This window comes from Cynocephalus volans, chromosome 13 (genome assembly GCF_027409185.1).
Source record: "Cynocephalus volans isolate mCynVol1 chromosome 13, mCynVol1.pri, whole genome shotgun sequence".
Classification (NCBI taxonomy): Eukaryota; Metazoa; Chordata; class Mammalia; order Dermoptera; family Cynocephalidae; genus Cynocephalus; species Cynocephalus volans.
The window spans coordinates 48,194,786-48,212,906 of NC_084472.1; the positions used below are offsets into that span (position 1 = coordinate 48,194,786).

Consider the following 18,121-nt stretch of genomic DNA (forward strand, 5'->3'; position numbering starts at 1 on the left):
TTTGCCCCCGGCAGGAGAGGCTGCCTCATTTACAGGCAACAGCTTTGAAGTGTGGAGCAGGAAAAGAACTGTTTCTTAGCTACAAAAGCAAGTCTCGAAACAGGGAACATGGCGCCAGGGCTGCTGTGGATGCAGACAGGATCCTGGAGGCCAGGGCCGCGCTGAAGGTGACCAGCTGCCCTATTCAGGATTCGAGGTTTCAGGCCGGCATTAAAGAAGATTCCTGGGAGCGCCCGAGGCGCACTGCGACTGAACAGCCCGAGGCAGCAGCGGCCGAGAATGGGGAAGGCGGCAAACCAGAGGCAGAGAGTGAGCACCCGACCTAGCAAAGCACTGTGAGTGACCCTTGGCCCAGCTCTGTTCGGGGGGCTGACGCCCACCCGGCTCCCACCTGCATCACTAGGCCACTCACCGCCCTTGGGCTGCCTCCATTTTCCCAGGTGCTGGCAGCTCCGCCCGGCTCGGCCGTCACTGAGCCTTCCTACTTGCTTGGGCCGGCGCGGGGCTTTCCGGAGCCTACGGGCCGGCCTCCCCTCCCACTCCCTCCGCGGTTTTCTGGCCGGGCTGGTGGCGTGGGGCGTCCCCGGCCAGTGTCGGGAGGGCAAGGAAGTACGGGCGGGCCGACTGTCACTCCACCACACCCTGGACACCAGCCCCCAGTAAACTTCCTGTTACTGGGAGGCAGATACCATCTCTGCGGCCACTAGTTCGGAAAAAAGCCCAACGAATTTCTGGTTGGGAATAGTGTGGTAGGAGAGTTCCCAGGTCTGCATGAACCTGCCGGAGAGCTGGCTGCAGGTGGGCGCTAGACTCGGTTTATACTGGGAGGATACAAAGGTGAACAAGTCCCAAGAAAGATCTACACAGTGCTACAAAGGCACCCAGAGCGACCGGTCATCTGTGCCTAGCAGAAACCTGGTAGACTTCCTGGGCGAGGCGGTGCCGAGGAGGGTCTTGAAGGCCCAGCTGATACACGAGGGTTGCAGAAGACACGCCCGAGCCCAGCACAGTGCGCACAGAGTGGGGAGACGTGCAGCCAGGGAGGCGGAGACTCGACAGAAACCACACACCCGGTGTGGTTGCCATTGCATGATCCAACAGCCTGGGCCAGAGCACACGGAACAGGGAGAAGTCCTGCACAGGAAGTGAAAGCTCAACAGAGATCACACACCCTGTGGTACGTGATCTACCAGCCCAGCAGAGTCCAAGCTGACCAGAAAGGTGGCTCCCCGGAGAAGCCCAAGACCCGAGGCAACCACACACACAAGGCACTAGAGGCCAACTGAGCAGCCATGGAGGTAGCCATACGAAATTGGCAACCACAGCAACATCCTAGTTATTCATTAGTCTCAAACCGGTAGACTGTGAAACCCCCTGCCACAATGAATAAACATCAAAAAAAAGATACCAGAAATACAAAAAATCAAGAAAGTACACCACCAAAAGTTAATAAATCTCAAACTCTAGATCCTATAGAACAAGAAGCCCTTGAAATGACTGACAAGGAATTTCGAGTGATAATTCTAAGGAAACTGAATGAGATACAAGAAAACACAGCTAGACATCATGATGAAATGAGGAAAAGTATACAGGATCTGAAAGAGGAAATGTACAAAGAAATGAATGTCCTGAAAAAAAATGTAGCAGAACTTGCTGAACTGAAGAAGTTATTCAGTGAAATAAAAAACACAACGGAGAGTTTAACCAGCAGGCTTGTCGAAGTTGAAGAGAGAACCTCTGAACTTGAAGATGGGCTGTTTGAAATAACACAAGTAGACAAAAAGAAAAAAAAAAGAATCAAGGACATTGAAAAAAATCTGAGAGAGATATCAGACAACCTTAAGCGCTCAAATATCCGAATCATGGGTATTCCAGAAGGGGAGGAAAATGGAGATTCCATTGAAAACATATTCAACAAAATAGTGGCAGAAAACTTCCCAGGTATAGGAAAAGTCACAGATCTTCAGATCCAGGAAGCTCAACGATCTCCAAACGTATTCAACCCAAAAAGGCCTTCTCCAAGACATGTCATAGTCAAATTGGCAAAACTCAGAGACAATGAGAGAATCTTAAAAGCTGCAAGAGAGAAGCATCAAATCACCTATAAGGGATACCCAATCAGGCTAACATCAGACTTTTCATCACAAACCCTAAAAGCTAGAAAGGAATGGGATGATATTTTCAAAATACTAAAAGACAAAGATTGCCAGCCAAGAATACTCTACCCTGCAAGGCTATCCTTCCGAAATGAAGGGCAAATAGTATATTTCTCAGACAAACAAAAACTGCGGGAGTTCACTACCACACGACCACCCTTACAAGAAATCCTCAAGGGAGTACTGGGTTTGGTTCCTGAAAAATAACTACCACTGCCATAAAAACCTAAGAAAAATCAATACCCACTAGTATAATAAAAATGGCATTCATGAAGAGAAAACAAGCAAACAAAAACGCTATCTACAAGCTAAGGAACCAACAAACACAGAAACCAAACGGTAAATCTGAAAGCAAGGAACAAAAGACAACTAAGACAACCAAACAACCAATAAAATGCTAGGAATAAATCAACACCTTCCAATAACAACTCTTAATGTAAAAGGCTTAAATTCCCCAATCAAAAGATACAGACTGGCTGACTGGATCAAAAAGGAGGACCCAACTATATGCTGCCTACAAGAGACCCACCTCACCCATAAAGATTCACACAGACTAAGAGTGAAAGGATGGAAAAAGATTTACAATGCAAACAGAAAAGGTAAACGAGCTGGAGTAGCTATTCTTATATCTGACAAAATAGACTTTAAACTAAAAACCATAAAAAGAGACAATGAGGGACACTACTTAATGATAAAAGGACTGATCCATCAAGAAGACATAACAATCATAAATATGTACGCACCCAATGTTGGAGCAGCCAGATTTATAAAACAAACTCTATTAGACCTAAAGAAGGAAATAGACACTAATACCATAATAGCAGGGGACCTGAACACTCCACTGTCAATATTAGACAGATCATCTAGGCAAAGAATCAGTAGAGAAACACAAGATATAAACAAGACTCTAGACCAATTGGAATTGGCAGGTATCTACAGAACATTCCACCCAACAACCTCAGAATATTCATTCTTCTCATCAGCACATGGATCATTCTCCAGGATAGATCACATATTAGGTCACAAATCAAGTCTCAATAAATTCAAAAAAATTGCAATTATCCCATGTATCTTCTCAGACCACAATGGATTAAAACTAGAAATTAATAACAAATGAAACTCTGGAAACTATACAAACACATGGAAATTAAACAGCATTCTACTTAATGACATATGGGTCCAAGAAGAAATCAAGCAGGAAATCAAAAAATTTATTGAAACTAATGAAAACAATGATACATCATACCAAAACCTGTGGGATACTGCAAAGGCAGTGTTGAGGGGGAAATTTATTGCATTAAATGCTCACTTCAGAAGAATGGAAAGATGGCAAGTGAACAACCTAACACTTCACCTTAAAGAACTAGAAAAACAAGAACAATCCAAACCTAAAGTTAGCAGACGGAAAGAAATCATTAAGATCAGAGCAGAACTGAATGAAATTGAAAACCAAAAAACAATTCAAAAGATCAATGAATCAAAAAGTTGGTTTTTTGAAAAGGTAAATTAAATTGACAAACCATTAGCATGGCTAACGAAAAAAAGAAGAGAGAAGACTCAAATAACAAAAATTAGAAATGAAAAAGGCGATATTACAACTGATTCATCTGAAATACAAGGATTGATTCGAGACTACTATCAACAACTATATGCCAACAAATTTGAAAATCTGGAGGAAATGGATAAATTTCTGGACACACACAAGCTCCCAAAACTGAACCATGAAGACGTAGAAAATTTGAACAGACCAATAACAATAAAGGAGATTGAAGCTGTTATCAGAAGTCTCCCAACAAAGAAAAGCCCAGGACCAGATGGATTCACAGCAGAATTTTACCAAACATTCAAAGAGGAATTGACACCGATTCTTTACAAACTATTCCAAAAGATTGAAACGGACGCAAATCTCCCAAACTCATTCTATGAAGCAAACATCATCCTGATACCAAACCCAGGTAAAGATATAACCAAAAAAGAAAACTACAGGCCGATATTCTTGATGAATATAGATGCAAAAATCCTCACTAAAATACTAGCAAACAGGATACAGCAACACATACGAAAAATTATTCATCACGATCAAGTGGGATTCATCCCAGGAATGCAAGGTTGGTTCAACATACGCAAATCAATAAATGTGATACACCATATTAATAAAGTCAAACACAAGGACCATATGATCATCTCTATAGATGCTGAAAAAGCATTTGATAAAGTTCAGCACTCATTCATGACAAAGACACTCTATAAGTTAGGTATAGAGGGAAAGTATCTCAACATAATTAAAGCCATATATGCCAAAGCCACTGCCAATATCATCCTGAATGGGGAAAAGCTGAAAGCTTTTCCTTTAAGAACAGGAACTAGACAAGGATGCCCACTCTCACCACTCCTATTCAACATAGTGTTGGAAGTACTAGCCAGAGCAATCAGAGAAGAGAAGGAAATAAAGGGCATCCAGATTGGAAAAGATGAAGTCAAACTGTCCCTGTTTGCAGATGACATGATCCTATATATCGAACAGCCTAAAACCTCTACAAAAAAACTGCTGGAATTGATAAATGATTTCATCACAGTAGCAGGATACAAAATCAACACGCAAAAATCAGTAGCATTTCTTTTCTCCAATAGTGAACATGCAGAAGGAGAAATCAAGAAAGCCTGCCCATTTACAATAGCCACCAAAAACATAAAATACTTAGGAATTGAGTTAACCAAGGAGGTGAAAAATCTCTATAATGAGAACTACAAACCACTGCTGAGAGAAATTAGAGAGGATACAAGAAGATGGAAAGATATTCCATGCTCTTGGATTGGAAGAATCAACATAGTGAAAATGTCCATACTACCCAAAGTGATATACAAATTCAATGCAATCCCCATCAAAATTCCAAAGACATTTTTCTCAGAAATGGAAAAAAGTATCCAGTCATTTATATGGAAAAATAAAAGACCACGCATAGCCAAAGCAATGCTGAGCAAAAAAAATAAAGCTGGAGGCATAACACTACCTGACTTTAAGCTATACTACATAGCTATAATAACCAAAACAGTATGGTACTGGCATAAAAACAGACACACTGACCAATGGAATAGAATAGAGAATCCAGAAATCAACCCACACACTTACTGCCATCTGATCTTTGACAAAGGCACCAAGCCTATTCACTGGGGAAGGGACTGCCTCTTCAGCAAATGGTGCTGGGGTAACTGGATATCCATATGCAGGAGAATGAAACTAGATCCATACCTCTCACCGTATACTAAAATCAACACAAAATGGATTAAGGATTTAAATATACACCCTGAAACAATAAAACTTCTTAAAGAAAACATAGGAGAAACACTTCAGGAAATAGGACTGGACACAGACTTCATGAATATGACCCCAAAAGCATGGGCAACCAAAGGAAAAATAAACAAATGGGATTATATCAAACTAAAAAGCTTCTGCACAGCAAAAGAAACAATTAACAGAGTTAAAAGACAACCAACAGAGTGGGAGAAAATATTTGCAAAATATACATCTGACAAAGGATTAATATCCAGAATATATAAGGAACTCAAACAACTTTACAAGAAGAAAACAAGCAACCCAATTAAAAAATGGGCAAAAGAGCTAAGTAGGCATTTCTCTAAGGAAGATATACAAATGGCCAACAGACATATGAAAAAATGCTCAACATCACTCAGCATCCAGGAAATGCAAATCAAAACCACACTGAGATACATCTAACCCCATTTAGGATGGCTAAAATCCAAAAGACTCTGAACGATAAATGCTGGCGAGGTTGTGGAGAAAAAGGAACTCTCATACATTGTTGGTTGGACTGCAAAATGGTGCAGCCTCTATGGAAAATGGTATGGAGGTTCCTCAAACAATTGCAGATAGATTTACCATACGACCCAGCTATCCCACTGTTGGGAATATACCCAGAGGAATGGAAATCGTCAAGTCGAAGGTATACTGTTCCCCAATGTTCTTCGCAGCACTCTTTACAATAGCCAAGAGTTGGAACCAGCCCAAATGTCCATCATCAGATGAGTGGATACGGAAAATATGGTACATCTACACAATGGAATACTACTCAGCTATAAAAACGAATGAAATACTGCCATTTGCAACGACATGGATGGACCTCGAGAGAATTATATTAAGTGAAACAAGTCAGGCACAGAAAGAGAAATACCACATGTTCTCACTTATTGGTGGGAGCTAAAAATTAATATATAAATTCACACACACACACACACACACACACACAAAACGGGGGGGAGGAAGAAGATATAACAACCACAATTACTTGAAGTTGATACGACAAGCAAACAGAAAGGACATTGTTGGCGGGGGAGAGGGAAAAGGGAGGGAGGTTTTGGTGATGGGGAGCAATAATCAGCCACAATGTATATCGACAAAATAAAATTTAAAAAAAAAAAGAAAGAAAGAAAGTGACAGACTTGCCATATCTGGAGGAATAAAAAATGCTGTTTCTTTTGGTTCCCCCCCAAATTCTAGTGCATCCCTAAAGCTCAGGGGAAGGGTGTGGTTTTGACTCAAACTTTGCCCTGTTTGCCAACCTCAGGGAGTCTGGGTTGAGTTAGGGAGAATGTAACAAAACCTGACAATAGACAAGTCTGATGTGGTTTGAAGTCTAATTATGAAACTTCTGTGTAGGTCTGCTTTTCACCCAGTTTTGTCAAAGGAAAACAACCAAAACACTCACTTCAGTTTTTGCTAACCATCAGTTTAGAATAACACAAATACATAATTAGTATTTAAATAATCTGTATTGTAACTAGCAATTTATTATAAGATGTTGAAATTGTATTATATACTGATTCATGTCAGTTTTAAAATATTTCTTTACTTCCCTTCAATTGTATGATTACATATATACATACATACACACCCTATGTACAATATCATACATCTATGTAAAATATATACATTAAAGAACACAAACAAAATATTGGGACTTTATTTTTATTATATAAGCAGTTTATATTTAGTAAAGAAAAATTGGATAATACAAAAAATTAGAAAGAAAGAAAAATCATATATGAAGAAATTTCTTAATTAATTCTCCTGGCAACTGATATTGTGCTAGGTGCTGAGAAAAGTATATAGATGACTAGAACACGGACTGTACCCTAAAGGAGGGAGACATAAATAAAATACGTGTATTTTAAGTAGTGAATAAAAATTTTAAAATTTCCAAGCATTTTTGGTACACTGTATCTTCCTGTTACCTTGAACTCAGTCATTGAGAGGTACGCTCTGTTTACCTAGATATCATATGATCTGTAGGTGCCTAGGCCTTATCATGATTTAACTTGAAGTCCAGTGCTATTTAGAACACATGTATCTATACTTCCTTCCTTAGAGAGGCAAGAGTTAGGAAGAAATCTTTCCACTTGTTATATGGGTTAGGCTAGCTGGGTTGATGAATGATAAAAGGTACAGTGTTGATAGTGCCCATTGAAGACAAGGAAATTGTGTAAAGATGGAAGTAGGAAAGGGACATAGTTATGCAGTATGTTAATGACTCATTCCAAATTTCACAAGATGGACGACCACCAAAGCAAAACATTTTTTCTAAAGTTATTTTGAATAAAATTTTCAAAACAGGATTTTAACAAAATAGAGCCTAGTCAATAATTTTATAATTTTAATAGATATATCGGTCAAGTGTAAAGTTAGGAGTCAAAAATCGATTGGTTCTACTCGTGCCTCATTATGTCCTATTAATGGCAGACTTCCACTGTTTTCAGATAATCAGAACTATATTTATATTATTTCAAAATAATTGTGCTGGGAGCTACACAAAAGAAGTAAAGCTGAGAGACCCTACACCTATGATTGTTTAACATAGCAAGGAACTAGAAGAAAAGTATTTCAGTTCTTAAGTAAATTGGCTGAGGCAACTGGACACAAAGGAGAAATTGGCAGTTGTCTAAATAACTCTGGCTCTCTTCAACTGATGAAGAAAAACTAGATAGTTTCTAATACTCTCACGTTTTTTACATACACATAAATGTATACCAAATTCATGAAAAAATAAACTTTAATACAATCTAAAAAAATAAAATAAAATAAAAAATAAATTCTTCTTTCCTTTACTTTCAGGAAGCGTTCTTGAGCGTTAAAACCTGTGCTTAGAATTTTGTGAATTTTTTGCTTATTCTACTTTATGTAATCTAAGTTACTTTGGATCAAATGAGTTCTAAGTTTGAATAAAATAAATTCTTAGACTGTACAGACACTATTTCAGTTATATGCTAGTAAAAATGAATAATGCTGTATATATAGAACTGGTAAATTCATCAGATGAAATAGAAGATGCAGAATATTTCATTTACCTCATTTACCTATAAGCTCAGCTTTAGGGACATACTCACTCTTTAGAACGTAGGTAAAAAATTAAGAAATAAACGAAATGCATAGACACAGCCAGACTTATTGTTATAAAACAAATTTTAGTTATACAAATTTAACTTCGTTTTTGAAGAAATCAGATATTTTCTCAGTACTTGTATATTCTAATTCTTTGTACCTGTATGCTATTTAACACAATTCTAATGTTTGTTTATCTTGTATATCAAGCCACTGACGCAATAAACAAAGTGGAAGGAAGAGAAATAAATGTTAGTGGCAGGCAAACTGAACATATCAAAAAGTTTCAGATGATGATGTTTAAAAAGGTTGCTAATAATATTGCTTTGTTCTTCAATGATGATAAATAAACAAGGCCTGTAGCCACAAGAGTGACCTGTAGTCTCAAGCTTATGCCCTTTGTCTTATACCATAATGTTGTAAACAGCTAAGAATATTTCAGTATCATAATCCTAGAAACTTGGGATGGAAAAACTCTTTCAAGAGTTTATTCATAAATTTCAGAGGCATCTTCCCATTTTTCTTTCTTTCTTCTCCAACATAGTGTCTTGTAAGAGAAAAAAAAATGGTTCAAGCTACATAATTTATATCTGCAATGTTTTTCATAAAATACTTGATCCCGTGTTTTTTCTCCATAGATCCAGGACTGCATAGGCAACTGTATTTTCTGCAAAGACCATCCAATGTAGTAGCCATTGAAGGAAAAGATGCGGTGCTGGAGTGCTGTGTTTCTGGCTATCCTCCACCAAGTTTTACCTGGTTACGAGGCGAGGAAGTCATCCATCTCAGGTATTATACATTTATAACTTTTATGAAATATATGCTGCTATTTATCTTTTCTAAGTTGATGTAAGTACTTAGAAGTACTAGAGTTTTTAAAAGTAATAATTGAATTTTTCCCCGCATATCTTGGCATGGTACACTGTATAAAAGACAATTAGCCACTGGGATGATGGGATTAGGAAAGAGTCAAAATTTTAGAAAGGAAATTAAGAAAGCCAAGGTTGCCATTGAGATGGCCCTGCCCAAATAGTCTTCAGCAAAGGTGTTTTGGAGGATCACATCCTAAAGAAATGGTATAGAAAGGGAGATCTCAAATGTTTTCACCATAAAGAAAATTTAAAAAGATAACTCTGTGATGGTGAGGTGATGAGGTGATGGATATGTTAATTTGCTTGACTGTGGTAATCATTTCACAATGTACACATATATCAAAACATTACTTTGTACACCACAAACATATTCAATTTTTATTTGTCAATTGTTTCTCCATAAAGCTGGTGGAAAAAAGAAACCAAAATTTCCTGAGCTCTAATATGTAGCACATCATTATAGGGCCTGAGCAATTTTTTTTTTTAGCTCCAAATATATATCTCACTATCCCAGCTATAATGAATATTTAAGTTAAGACAGGAGAACTTGGCTGGCTTTGAACTACTGGAACATTAATAATAAGATACAATTAGAAAGTAAGCCCTTAACAGAATGGAATACTTAGTCTGAAACATTTTGATTAAATGGATCTCACTTAAATTAAGTTTATTGATTTGGAGGAATGGTGTACACCTTCTTAACACATATTTTCTATGATGAGATAGGTCCATAGATCATAAATTAATCTTTAATTTTATCCACCTTAAATTTTTATTTAGATTACAACAATACATGGTGTGATATCACAAAGTTTCTGAGAATATTAAAGCATAGATAAACGCAGTTACAGCTTAAGCATGTCAAGGTGTGTTCTCCGGATACACCCAGGCACTCTTAGTGCAGTATGAAATGTGGCTTTGTACAAAGATCATTAAATTGGATACTAGGACACAAGACATTGACTTCCACTCTGGGAAACAACATTTCTGGACCTTCATGTCCTCAAATCCAAAACGAGAGAATTGAGCTAGATTATTATTATTAGAGAATTGAGTTAATAATTAGAAAATAATAATAATTATTTTTATCATTAAAGTTAGTTCCAAGCTTAATCTACTTCATTTCCTTGATCACTGCATACAGCTTTCCAATGGGAGTAGTTTGCCTGGAATAAATTTTTGATCAGTAAGCAAGATATTATCAAGCCTCTATAACATAGGGTTTCTTTCCAATTTTATACTTTGAGCTTTTGTAGAGTTCATTTAAATTGCTGAGAACCTTGCTTGATACACATGTATATTAACTTACTCTCTAATTACATGTGCCCTGTGTTCTACAGGTCTAGAAAGTATTCTTTATTGGGTGGAAGCAACTTGCTTATCTCCAACGTGACAGATGATGACAGTGGAACTTACACCTGTGTTGTTACATATAAAAATGAGAATATTAGTGCCTCTGCAGAGCTCACAGTCTTGGGTAAGTTAATGGCTGAAGATGAGTTTACATTATATTCTTCAAAATATATTACCATGACACTCTAAATGCTCATCACCAAATTGCTTCCTATGTTTACTAGTGTGAAATTGCAAAGTCCCAATACTCCACATTTGTCCTTGCTCTGCTTTAATTACAGAGAGGTTAAATGCTGTGTTCAAATACTTGCTTATTGATTAAAATCCATATATATCACTCTTTAGTCTAATTATTCCAGTGACACAACTGAAAAGTACCAAAAATTATTTATTGACAGATGTTTTGAATACAAATGGAAGGTTATAAAATATGTCTGGGGAAAATAAGTGAAGAAAAAAATGAGAGAAATTGTACAATATATATGCACTTGAGTGGAAAAGGCATATGTTATTTGAGATTACAAGGTCTCTGACATTAAATCCAGTGTGTTGACAAAATTGTTTTATGAATATGGAATACTGTAGGTGTTATGTTGAAAGTGAACCATTGAAATCAAATACATCTTAAGAAAACTTGCATAGCAAGAATATAAGTTAAAAAATTTAAGGGGCATGGTTGGTTCACATTATTCAGATAGGCAGGGTGACCCATATGTCATTGCAAATTAATAATTTTTATATATGGTAGGTACTCAAACAAATATATATTTTATTATTTACCCAAGATTTCTTTTAACCAGTTTCATTTGAATCATGTAGTTTGGAGAAAATACATTAACATTTGAATTTCAATTGCTTTTTTCCTGTGACAGCAACTAAAAATTGGTTATCAGTCTTTGAATTTTTTAGTCTGGGTAGTCTGGAATAAATCTTTTTCCCTTATAAAAAATTCAGGAAAAACTATAGGATATTTAAAAATTATTCAGTAGAAATGAAAAGATACCACATGCCGATTTATCAACTAGCTTATTTTGTAATATTATGCTATCTATTTTGCTTTATGGCTTTAAAGGTTATTCAGAAAACACTTTCATCTGTGGACAGGGTAATAATGTATATGATGGGTTAGGCAAAGGAGTTGATTGTTTTTTGATCAAACCATAAATATTAAATTAATAATGGGCAAAAGACTTTCATTCTTTGGAGGCAGCATTATTCTAACTAAAATATCAACTGCCTTACAATAGCAAAAATTTAATTTAATCATTTTATATTTTGATGAAACAAAGAAAATTAATAACTTTCTCATTTGTAATGTCAAAGTATAGTAACACAGAATGGCTGTCATAAAAATGATCTTGTGTTGCTAATCATAAGCAAACGTCATTATGGAATAAGCCAGAATTTATACTGATCATATGTAAACATTCACTTGCAAGTACAAGAGGTCAAGTTTTATATAAAATTAATGCACAGTATTTTTTGACATGTAATGCTTCACTGATATCCAAGAAAAATGTAAATAAATGCTGATTTCTGAGGCTAAGCTACAGTAAATTAGCCAAGGTATATACATATAGACATATGTATGTGCATACATATTGGCATTATCTTTTTCTTTGAGAATTGTGTAAATTATTACAAAATAATTATATGCTGTTTGATACATGTAAAACTTCTTCCAATGCCAGCCTTGCATTTCTATCCCTCTGAGATGAATAATTTTAGTAGCTTGGCATCTTTATTACATTAAGTTTCCTCATGTCTCATTGAAGGATGTATGCCCACATAAAGTTTTGGAGTTACATTACACTGGAATACCTCTTTTATTTTTCGTTATGCCAGGTGATGTCTCTATTATATCACTACTTGGCCAGTTTTTAAATTTATCTTTATTTTGTTGATTTGCAGGAACTCTTTAAATAAGAAGAATAGTAACCATGATGTGTATGCTGTACATTTTTTGTTTACCTTTGTTTATGGTACCAAGTTTTTTTTTTCTATGGCTGCTACCTTTGTTGCCATTAGACTTATATTTTTATTCTAAATGAATCATCCTGTTTCCAAAAGTCTGGATATAGATTACATGTTGAATATGGAAATTAGAAGCACTGATAATTTTCTGAAAAAACAGATAGAGCTACGTATATATCTTGGGTTTTGGTGGTATTATGTTTTTTGTTTTGTTTTGTGTTTATATTTTTAAGGAATCATTTTGATAACTAGGTGTACATTTTAAAGGTCTCCCACAGACCTTGTACAATTTATAACAACTATAGAAGACATGATTTAATCCAGGAAGTGGTTGGAATACTGTTTTAACTATTCTACCCAGGCTGTAAAAATAAATGTTCATGTAATAAAATCTTTCACACAGTCTTTGACTATTCTGATATAAAGTTAGAATCATCCTGCAGGACTGAGTTTATATGGAAAATAGAATGTATTGCCTTGTTTAAAGTGGAAGATGGGAAGAAATAAACTTAATTATAAATATTCTTCAAATTTATTTTTCATAATTTTTAGGAATTTGAGCATGTGTATATTTTTCATATAAAATCCCACTAGAAATTCAAGCTGTGCTTATAATACTTTAATCATGCATTTTACCAGACTCTTGTTTTGCATTTCAACTTGCTGTTCTTTCATGCACGTAGACTGGCTGTGAATGTGAACCTTCATGAACTAACAGACTTTTCAAGTAGAATATCATTTTATAGACAATAAGATAAACAGAAATGTTGTTTGCCTCCTCAGTAATTGCAGAGTCAATATATATTAAAATAATTTGAAGCATGTTATTTATATTTCTTTCTTATAAAATGAAAATTAAAAGTTTTATACTCATTAAAACTTTTGGTAAAATCTATAGTACATAATATTAAAGACAACCATTTTAAAAACAAATAAAATATAAATAAGTTTACAGATATATTCTTAATAATAACCATTTATGGTAGCATTTCTGACTTATTAGAATAATCATCAATAAATTATTGATGACACCATTTGAGTACATGCACTGTACTAGGCTCTGGTAGGACTATAAAAAAGTTTGAAGCCTGGCTTCAGTGGGTTTGTAATAGAGTTACAAATTCATAAAATCAATTGCCCTAATGCCTTATGAAAAGATATTTTTACATATTGCATGTAGACATGGAATATGTGAAGATATGAAGAGTTGGTAGTTCCCACTCTCAAAGAAGACAAGGCCTGAAGCAGTGGGAAGAAGGATTCCTAACCAGGAGGATGCAGAGACAGTCTATCTGAATATTGTTGCCAGCTCATATTTTATTTTAATTGCTAGTGTCAAGACTACTATTTTTAAAAAACTGAGTTTTTAAAAAGAACTAAAGAATTGTATTTTTTTTAATTTGTGTTTTTAAAATGTCCAGTTTTTTGGCTCAAAAATAGTGATCTGATTATAATTGTGAACATGTAGCCAATCTTTTTCTCCATTTGCCCATTCCCCCATTCATACAGAGCTCCATTCACATGGAGAGACATCCTTCAATAAACATTCAGGACATTTGCTACTGCCTTAAGTCTCTATTGATCCAGTGTCTGAATCAATGCAGAAATGCATTCTTAAAAATGTAATTGATCTTTAATAAACAAAGTGCCCAACTTTGGATAAGCCCTGTGTACAGTCCTTACACACACAGAAGGTGATGGGTGAAAAGTTCATTCGGGAAGTGCTCTTCAGTAGAAATCATTAGGTCTACCATTAATCAGAAAATGGAAATATTTTGGAACATTCCAGAAAGGATTCTGGAATTCCCTTTAAAGAGTCTGCTACAATATAAACAGTATACTATTCAAAGCTTATCTTTGTGTGAAGATTTCCTCAATTTTTTTTTCTTATCAAAATTCCAGAGAAATTTTGGCTAGGGTTGACATGAACTAGTTTTGTAGGATATACATAAGTCTGCTAGGTCAGTCCTTTGTACCAAATTAAAAATTGTAAACCAAATCTAAGAATATTTCATATTTTCCACTCCATGAGTGGCATATGCCACTTCACATGGTTCTTGGATTTAGACTTCTCCCAAGAAAGCAGCTCTGAGAAGCTACTCTTGGAGGCAGGTGTTGCACGTGCCTGTGTTCTCTCTCTAAGGGACAAGGATCCATGGGTCACTCTCTAGGAATGTGTTAAGTAAAGCTCTCTGTGCAGACCTGAGCATGTCCACCCAATACAGACATGTTATTTAAGCCTAAAAGCAGTGGATTCAGAATATTAAACTAAAATTTAATGTATATAATATATGAAGGTCCTTCAAAAAGTTAGTGAAAAAAAAAGAATTAAAAGATAACACAAATCTTCCCATGAATTTTTTGAAGACCTCTCATATGAATGTATACATGTCTACATAAACATACAAAATATACATATATATATACACACACACAATACAACACACATTCTCTGTTTCTAAAAAAGATTCTCTTCAAAATCTGTGCCCATATTCATTCAAATGCATATGGTTATCTCTAGCAGTAAATAATGTACTAATTCTGCAACTACACAATAGACCAAGCTATTCAGAAAGTTTTTAGAAAATTCATCTTAAAAGTAAGTTATGAAGAGAGAAGATTAAGATACATGGCGGAAATTAAAAACCCGTGTTAAAAACTATTACTTTAAAATGTAGTAGGATGGAAAAGTCCACATTAATACCTCACTTTCTGCTTAAAATGCTTTTGACAAATAAAATAAAATAAAGGCTGGATATATAGTGAACTAACCCGTTGGAGTTTCTAGTCCCAGCTATACAACAGAACCATAATGTTAGTAGTAAACCAGCAACCAACTGTTGAGTGCCTCTTGTATACTAAGCACTCTGCCAAGTACTCTTTGGGCACAGAAAAGTATGACAGGGATCCAGGACTCAAAGACTAATAAGGCAAACAGACAATAAGCAAGCAATGGCTAAAAAAAAAAAGCAAAAGAACTATTAGGAGAAAGGTGGCAAGGGGCCCTGAAGAAAGAGTTCAATGAAGATGAGAGAATGGGAGGTGTGGGGGAGGGGAGGGGAGCGGAGGGGTAGGGGAAAGCATTCTAGGCAGAAGGAAGTAAGTGGGCAAATGTTTGGAGACAAGCTTGGTAAGGGGAAGAGAGTTGATGTGACTGAAGATTGTGGGTACAAAGGGATCTGATACTAGACTGGAAAATCAACACAGGTCTTGAGTATTTTCTTAATGTGGTTAGATTTTCTTTTCAGGGCAATGGAAAGATATGGAAAGATTTTCGAGTTGTGGCTTACTGTCTGTTTCATTTTAGCCAGTTACATAAACCTCTAATCCTCAGTTCCTTCATTTCGCAAGAATGACAATTGCTTTCTCATAGGATATGATGATGGTAAGAGTGTGAGAATCGGGAGAGGATTCCAAAACAGCAAGGCACAGTTTTGAGTGCTGTAGGAAATAAGGAAATATGTGGTGTTCTTCCAGCCCTTAAGAGAAGCCTACAGTGTAGTTGAAAAGATTAAGCGAACCAAACCAAACCACAATAAAATGACACAAATATTAGAGTATCTCATGCATTTTCTCAATATGCTTTTTCATCCTCTGTAAAATGTACATAGCAACAACTGGTCCCTGTAGAGTTCTCATGAATCACAGAGGAATCAGTATAATGATGTTCTGATGATAGCACAAAAATTTCCTTGGTAATAATCTCTAGAAACATAGATAAAAAATTAGGATCGTAGCAGAAGGATGATATTCGTTTGTGAAGAATTTTGTATTCTTTACCCTCTGTGTTTCTACACCCTTTTGTTCATGGTTTCTTCCTGGATGGATAGAGAGAAACTTAAAAACAGAAGCCATGTGTTGTTTATCTTGGTTTGTTCTCTGGCTCATCTGAGTATTAAACAAAATAAATGAAATTGAATGTGCATAAAACATAAATTATTTGACTTTCTATGAACTATTTTATAAGCTTTCCATTGAGACTCATGGTTTTTTTCATAGACCATTCTTCTGGATTAAGTTGGGTCCTCTCAAAATTGATATGTTGAAGCCTTAACTCCCAGTGTGACTGTATTTGGAGAAAGGCCTTTAAAGAGGTAATTAAGTATGAATGACATCATAAGGTGGGAGCCTTATCCAATAGGAATGGTGTCCTTATAAGAAGATGAAGAGACACCAGGGCACTCTCTTTCCACTCTTGCACACACAGAGGGGGTACCAGCTACAAGCCAAGAAGAGACACATCACTAGAAACCAATCTTGCTGGCACCTTGATCTCAGACTTCCCAGCCCCTAAAACTATAAGAAAATATATTTTTGTTGTCTAAGCTACCCAGTCTGGTATTTTGTTATGGCAGTTCGAGCTGACTAACACAACCACAGAAAGAGTATTTGTTCTATGTGTTATATTGTTAAAAAGATTTTTTGATCAGTTTTGTAAAGAAATGAGTGACAATGGTTAAATAAATTATCAATATTGTTTAAATATTAGTTTCACAAAAATTCTTAAGCTTACAGGAGAGCAAAAAATCTTACAATAACAATGAATCAAAAATTATTTCTCTATTTACATAACAGGTTTTGTGTAGTTCTAAGATCCTTATAAGTTTGGTGTTCCTTCATCTTATTTTTTCATCAATATCATTATCATGTCTTTATGTAGTAAATAGATAAAGATAAAATTTACAGCTTAGATCCTATATTTATAAATGATCTATTCCAACTTTAACAGTAAACATATTCACTATGATGAAATCGTGTTTTTCTAAATCAATTCTTAAATATGCTCTGTAAATTTAATTTACCACACACAAACATGCATGTTTTCACATACCATCAACACTCAGATGTATTTGATAATGGAAGAAAACATAATTCAAAATTAATATGGCTTTTTATCCCTTTATTTTTTGCATATGCTTTGGTTTTATAATTTTTTACTGAAGCATATGTGATACTAGTTGCTATTTTCTGAGCACGTACAATTGTCTAAGTAGAGAATTGACCCATCCAATGTTTGGAGAGTAAGTAGTACAATCCACCTCAGATTTGGGTGTTCAATCTCTTCTTATATGAGCTTGCTGTGTATCACTTACGTTAGGTTTTAGGGAAAGAATTATTATGAAATATATTAATTAAAATAATATTTATCTTTCTACTATAATGTGTAAGTATTAGTTTGAGTGGAGTTCTTCTGAATTTACAACATCACTGCCTTTGCCTAAGGAGCCGTTCTTAAATTTCATGCATATCTTTAATTGCCCTTATTAGCAGGGATCCCCTCGTTCACATGCATTTAATGATCAGAGTCATAAAGGAAGTGTCTTAGGTAAGTTTATATTGATTATCCTTTACAATGTGATTGCGAAATGGAT

General features: G+C 35.6%; 1 protein-coding gene across 1 annotated transcript in view; it reads left to right on the forward strand.

The window, feature by feature from the left end:
* The window catches only part of DCC (DCC netrin 1 receptor), a 770,973-nt gene that overhangs the window by 159,853 nt on the left and 592,999 nt on the right, over positions 1-18,121 (forward strand). Inside the window, exons 5-6 of the mRNA XM_063076686.1 lie at positions 9,189-9,339; positions 10,763-10,899. Of these exons, the coding sequence (XP_062932756.1) occupies positions 9,189-9,339; positions 10,763-10,899 (288 nt within the window). The remainder of the gene's footprint in view (positions 1-9,188; positions 9,340-10,762; positions 10,900-18,121) is intronic.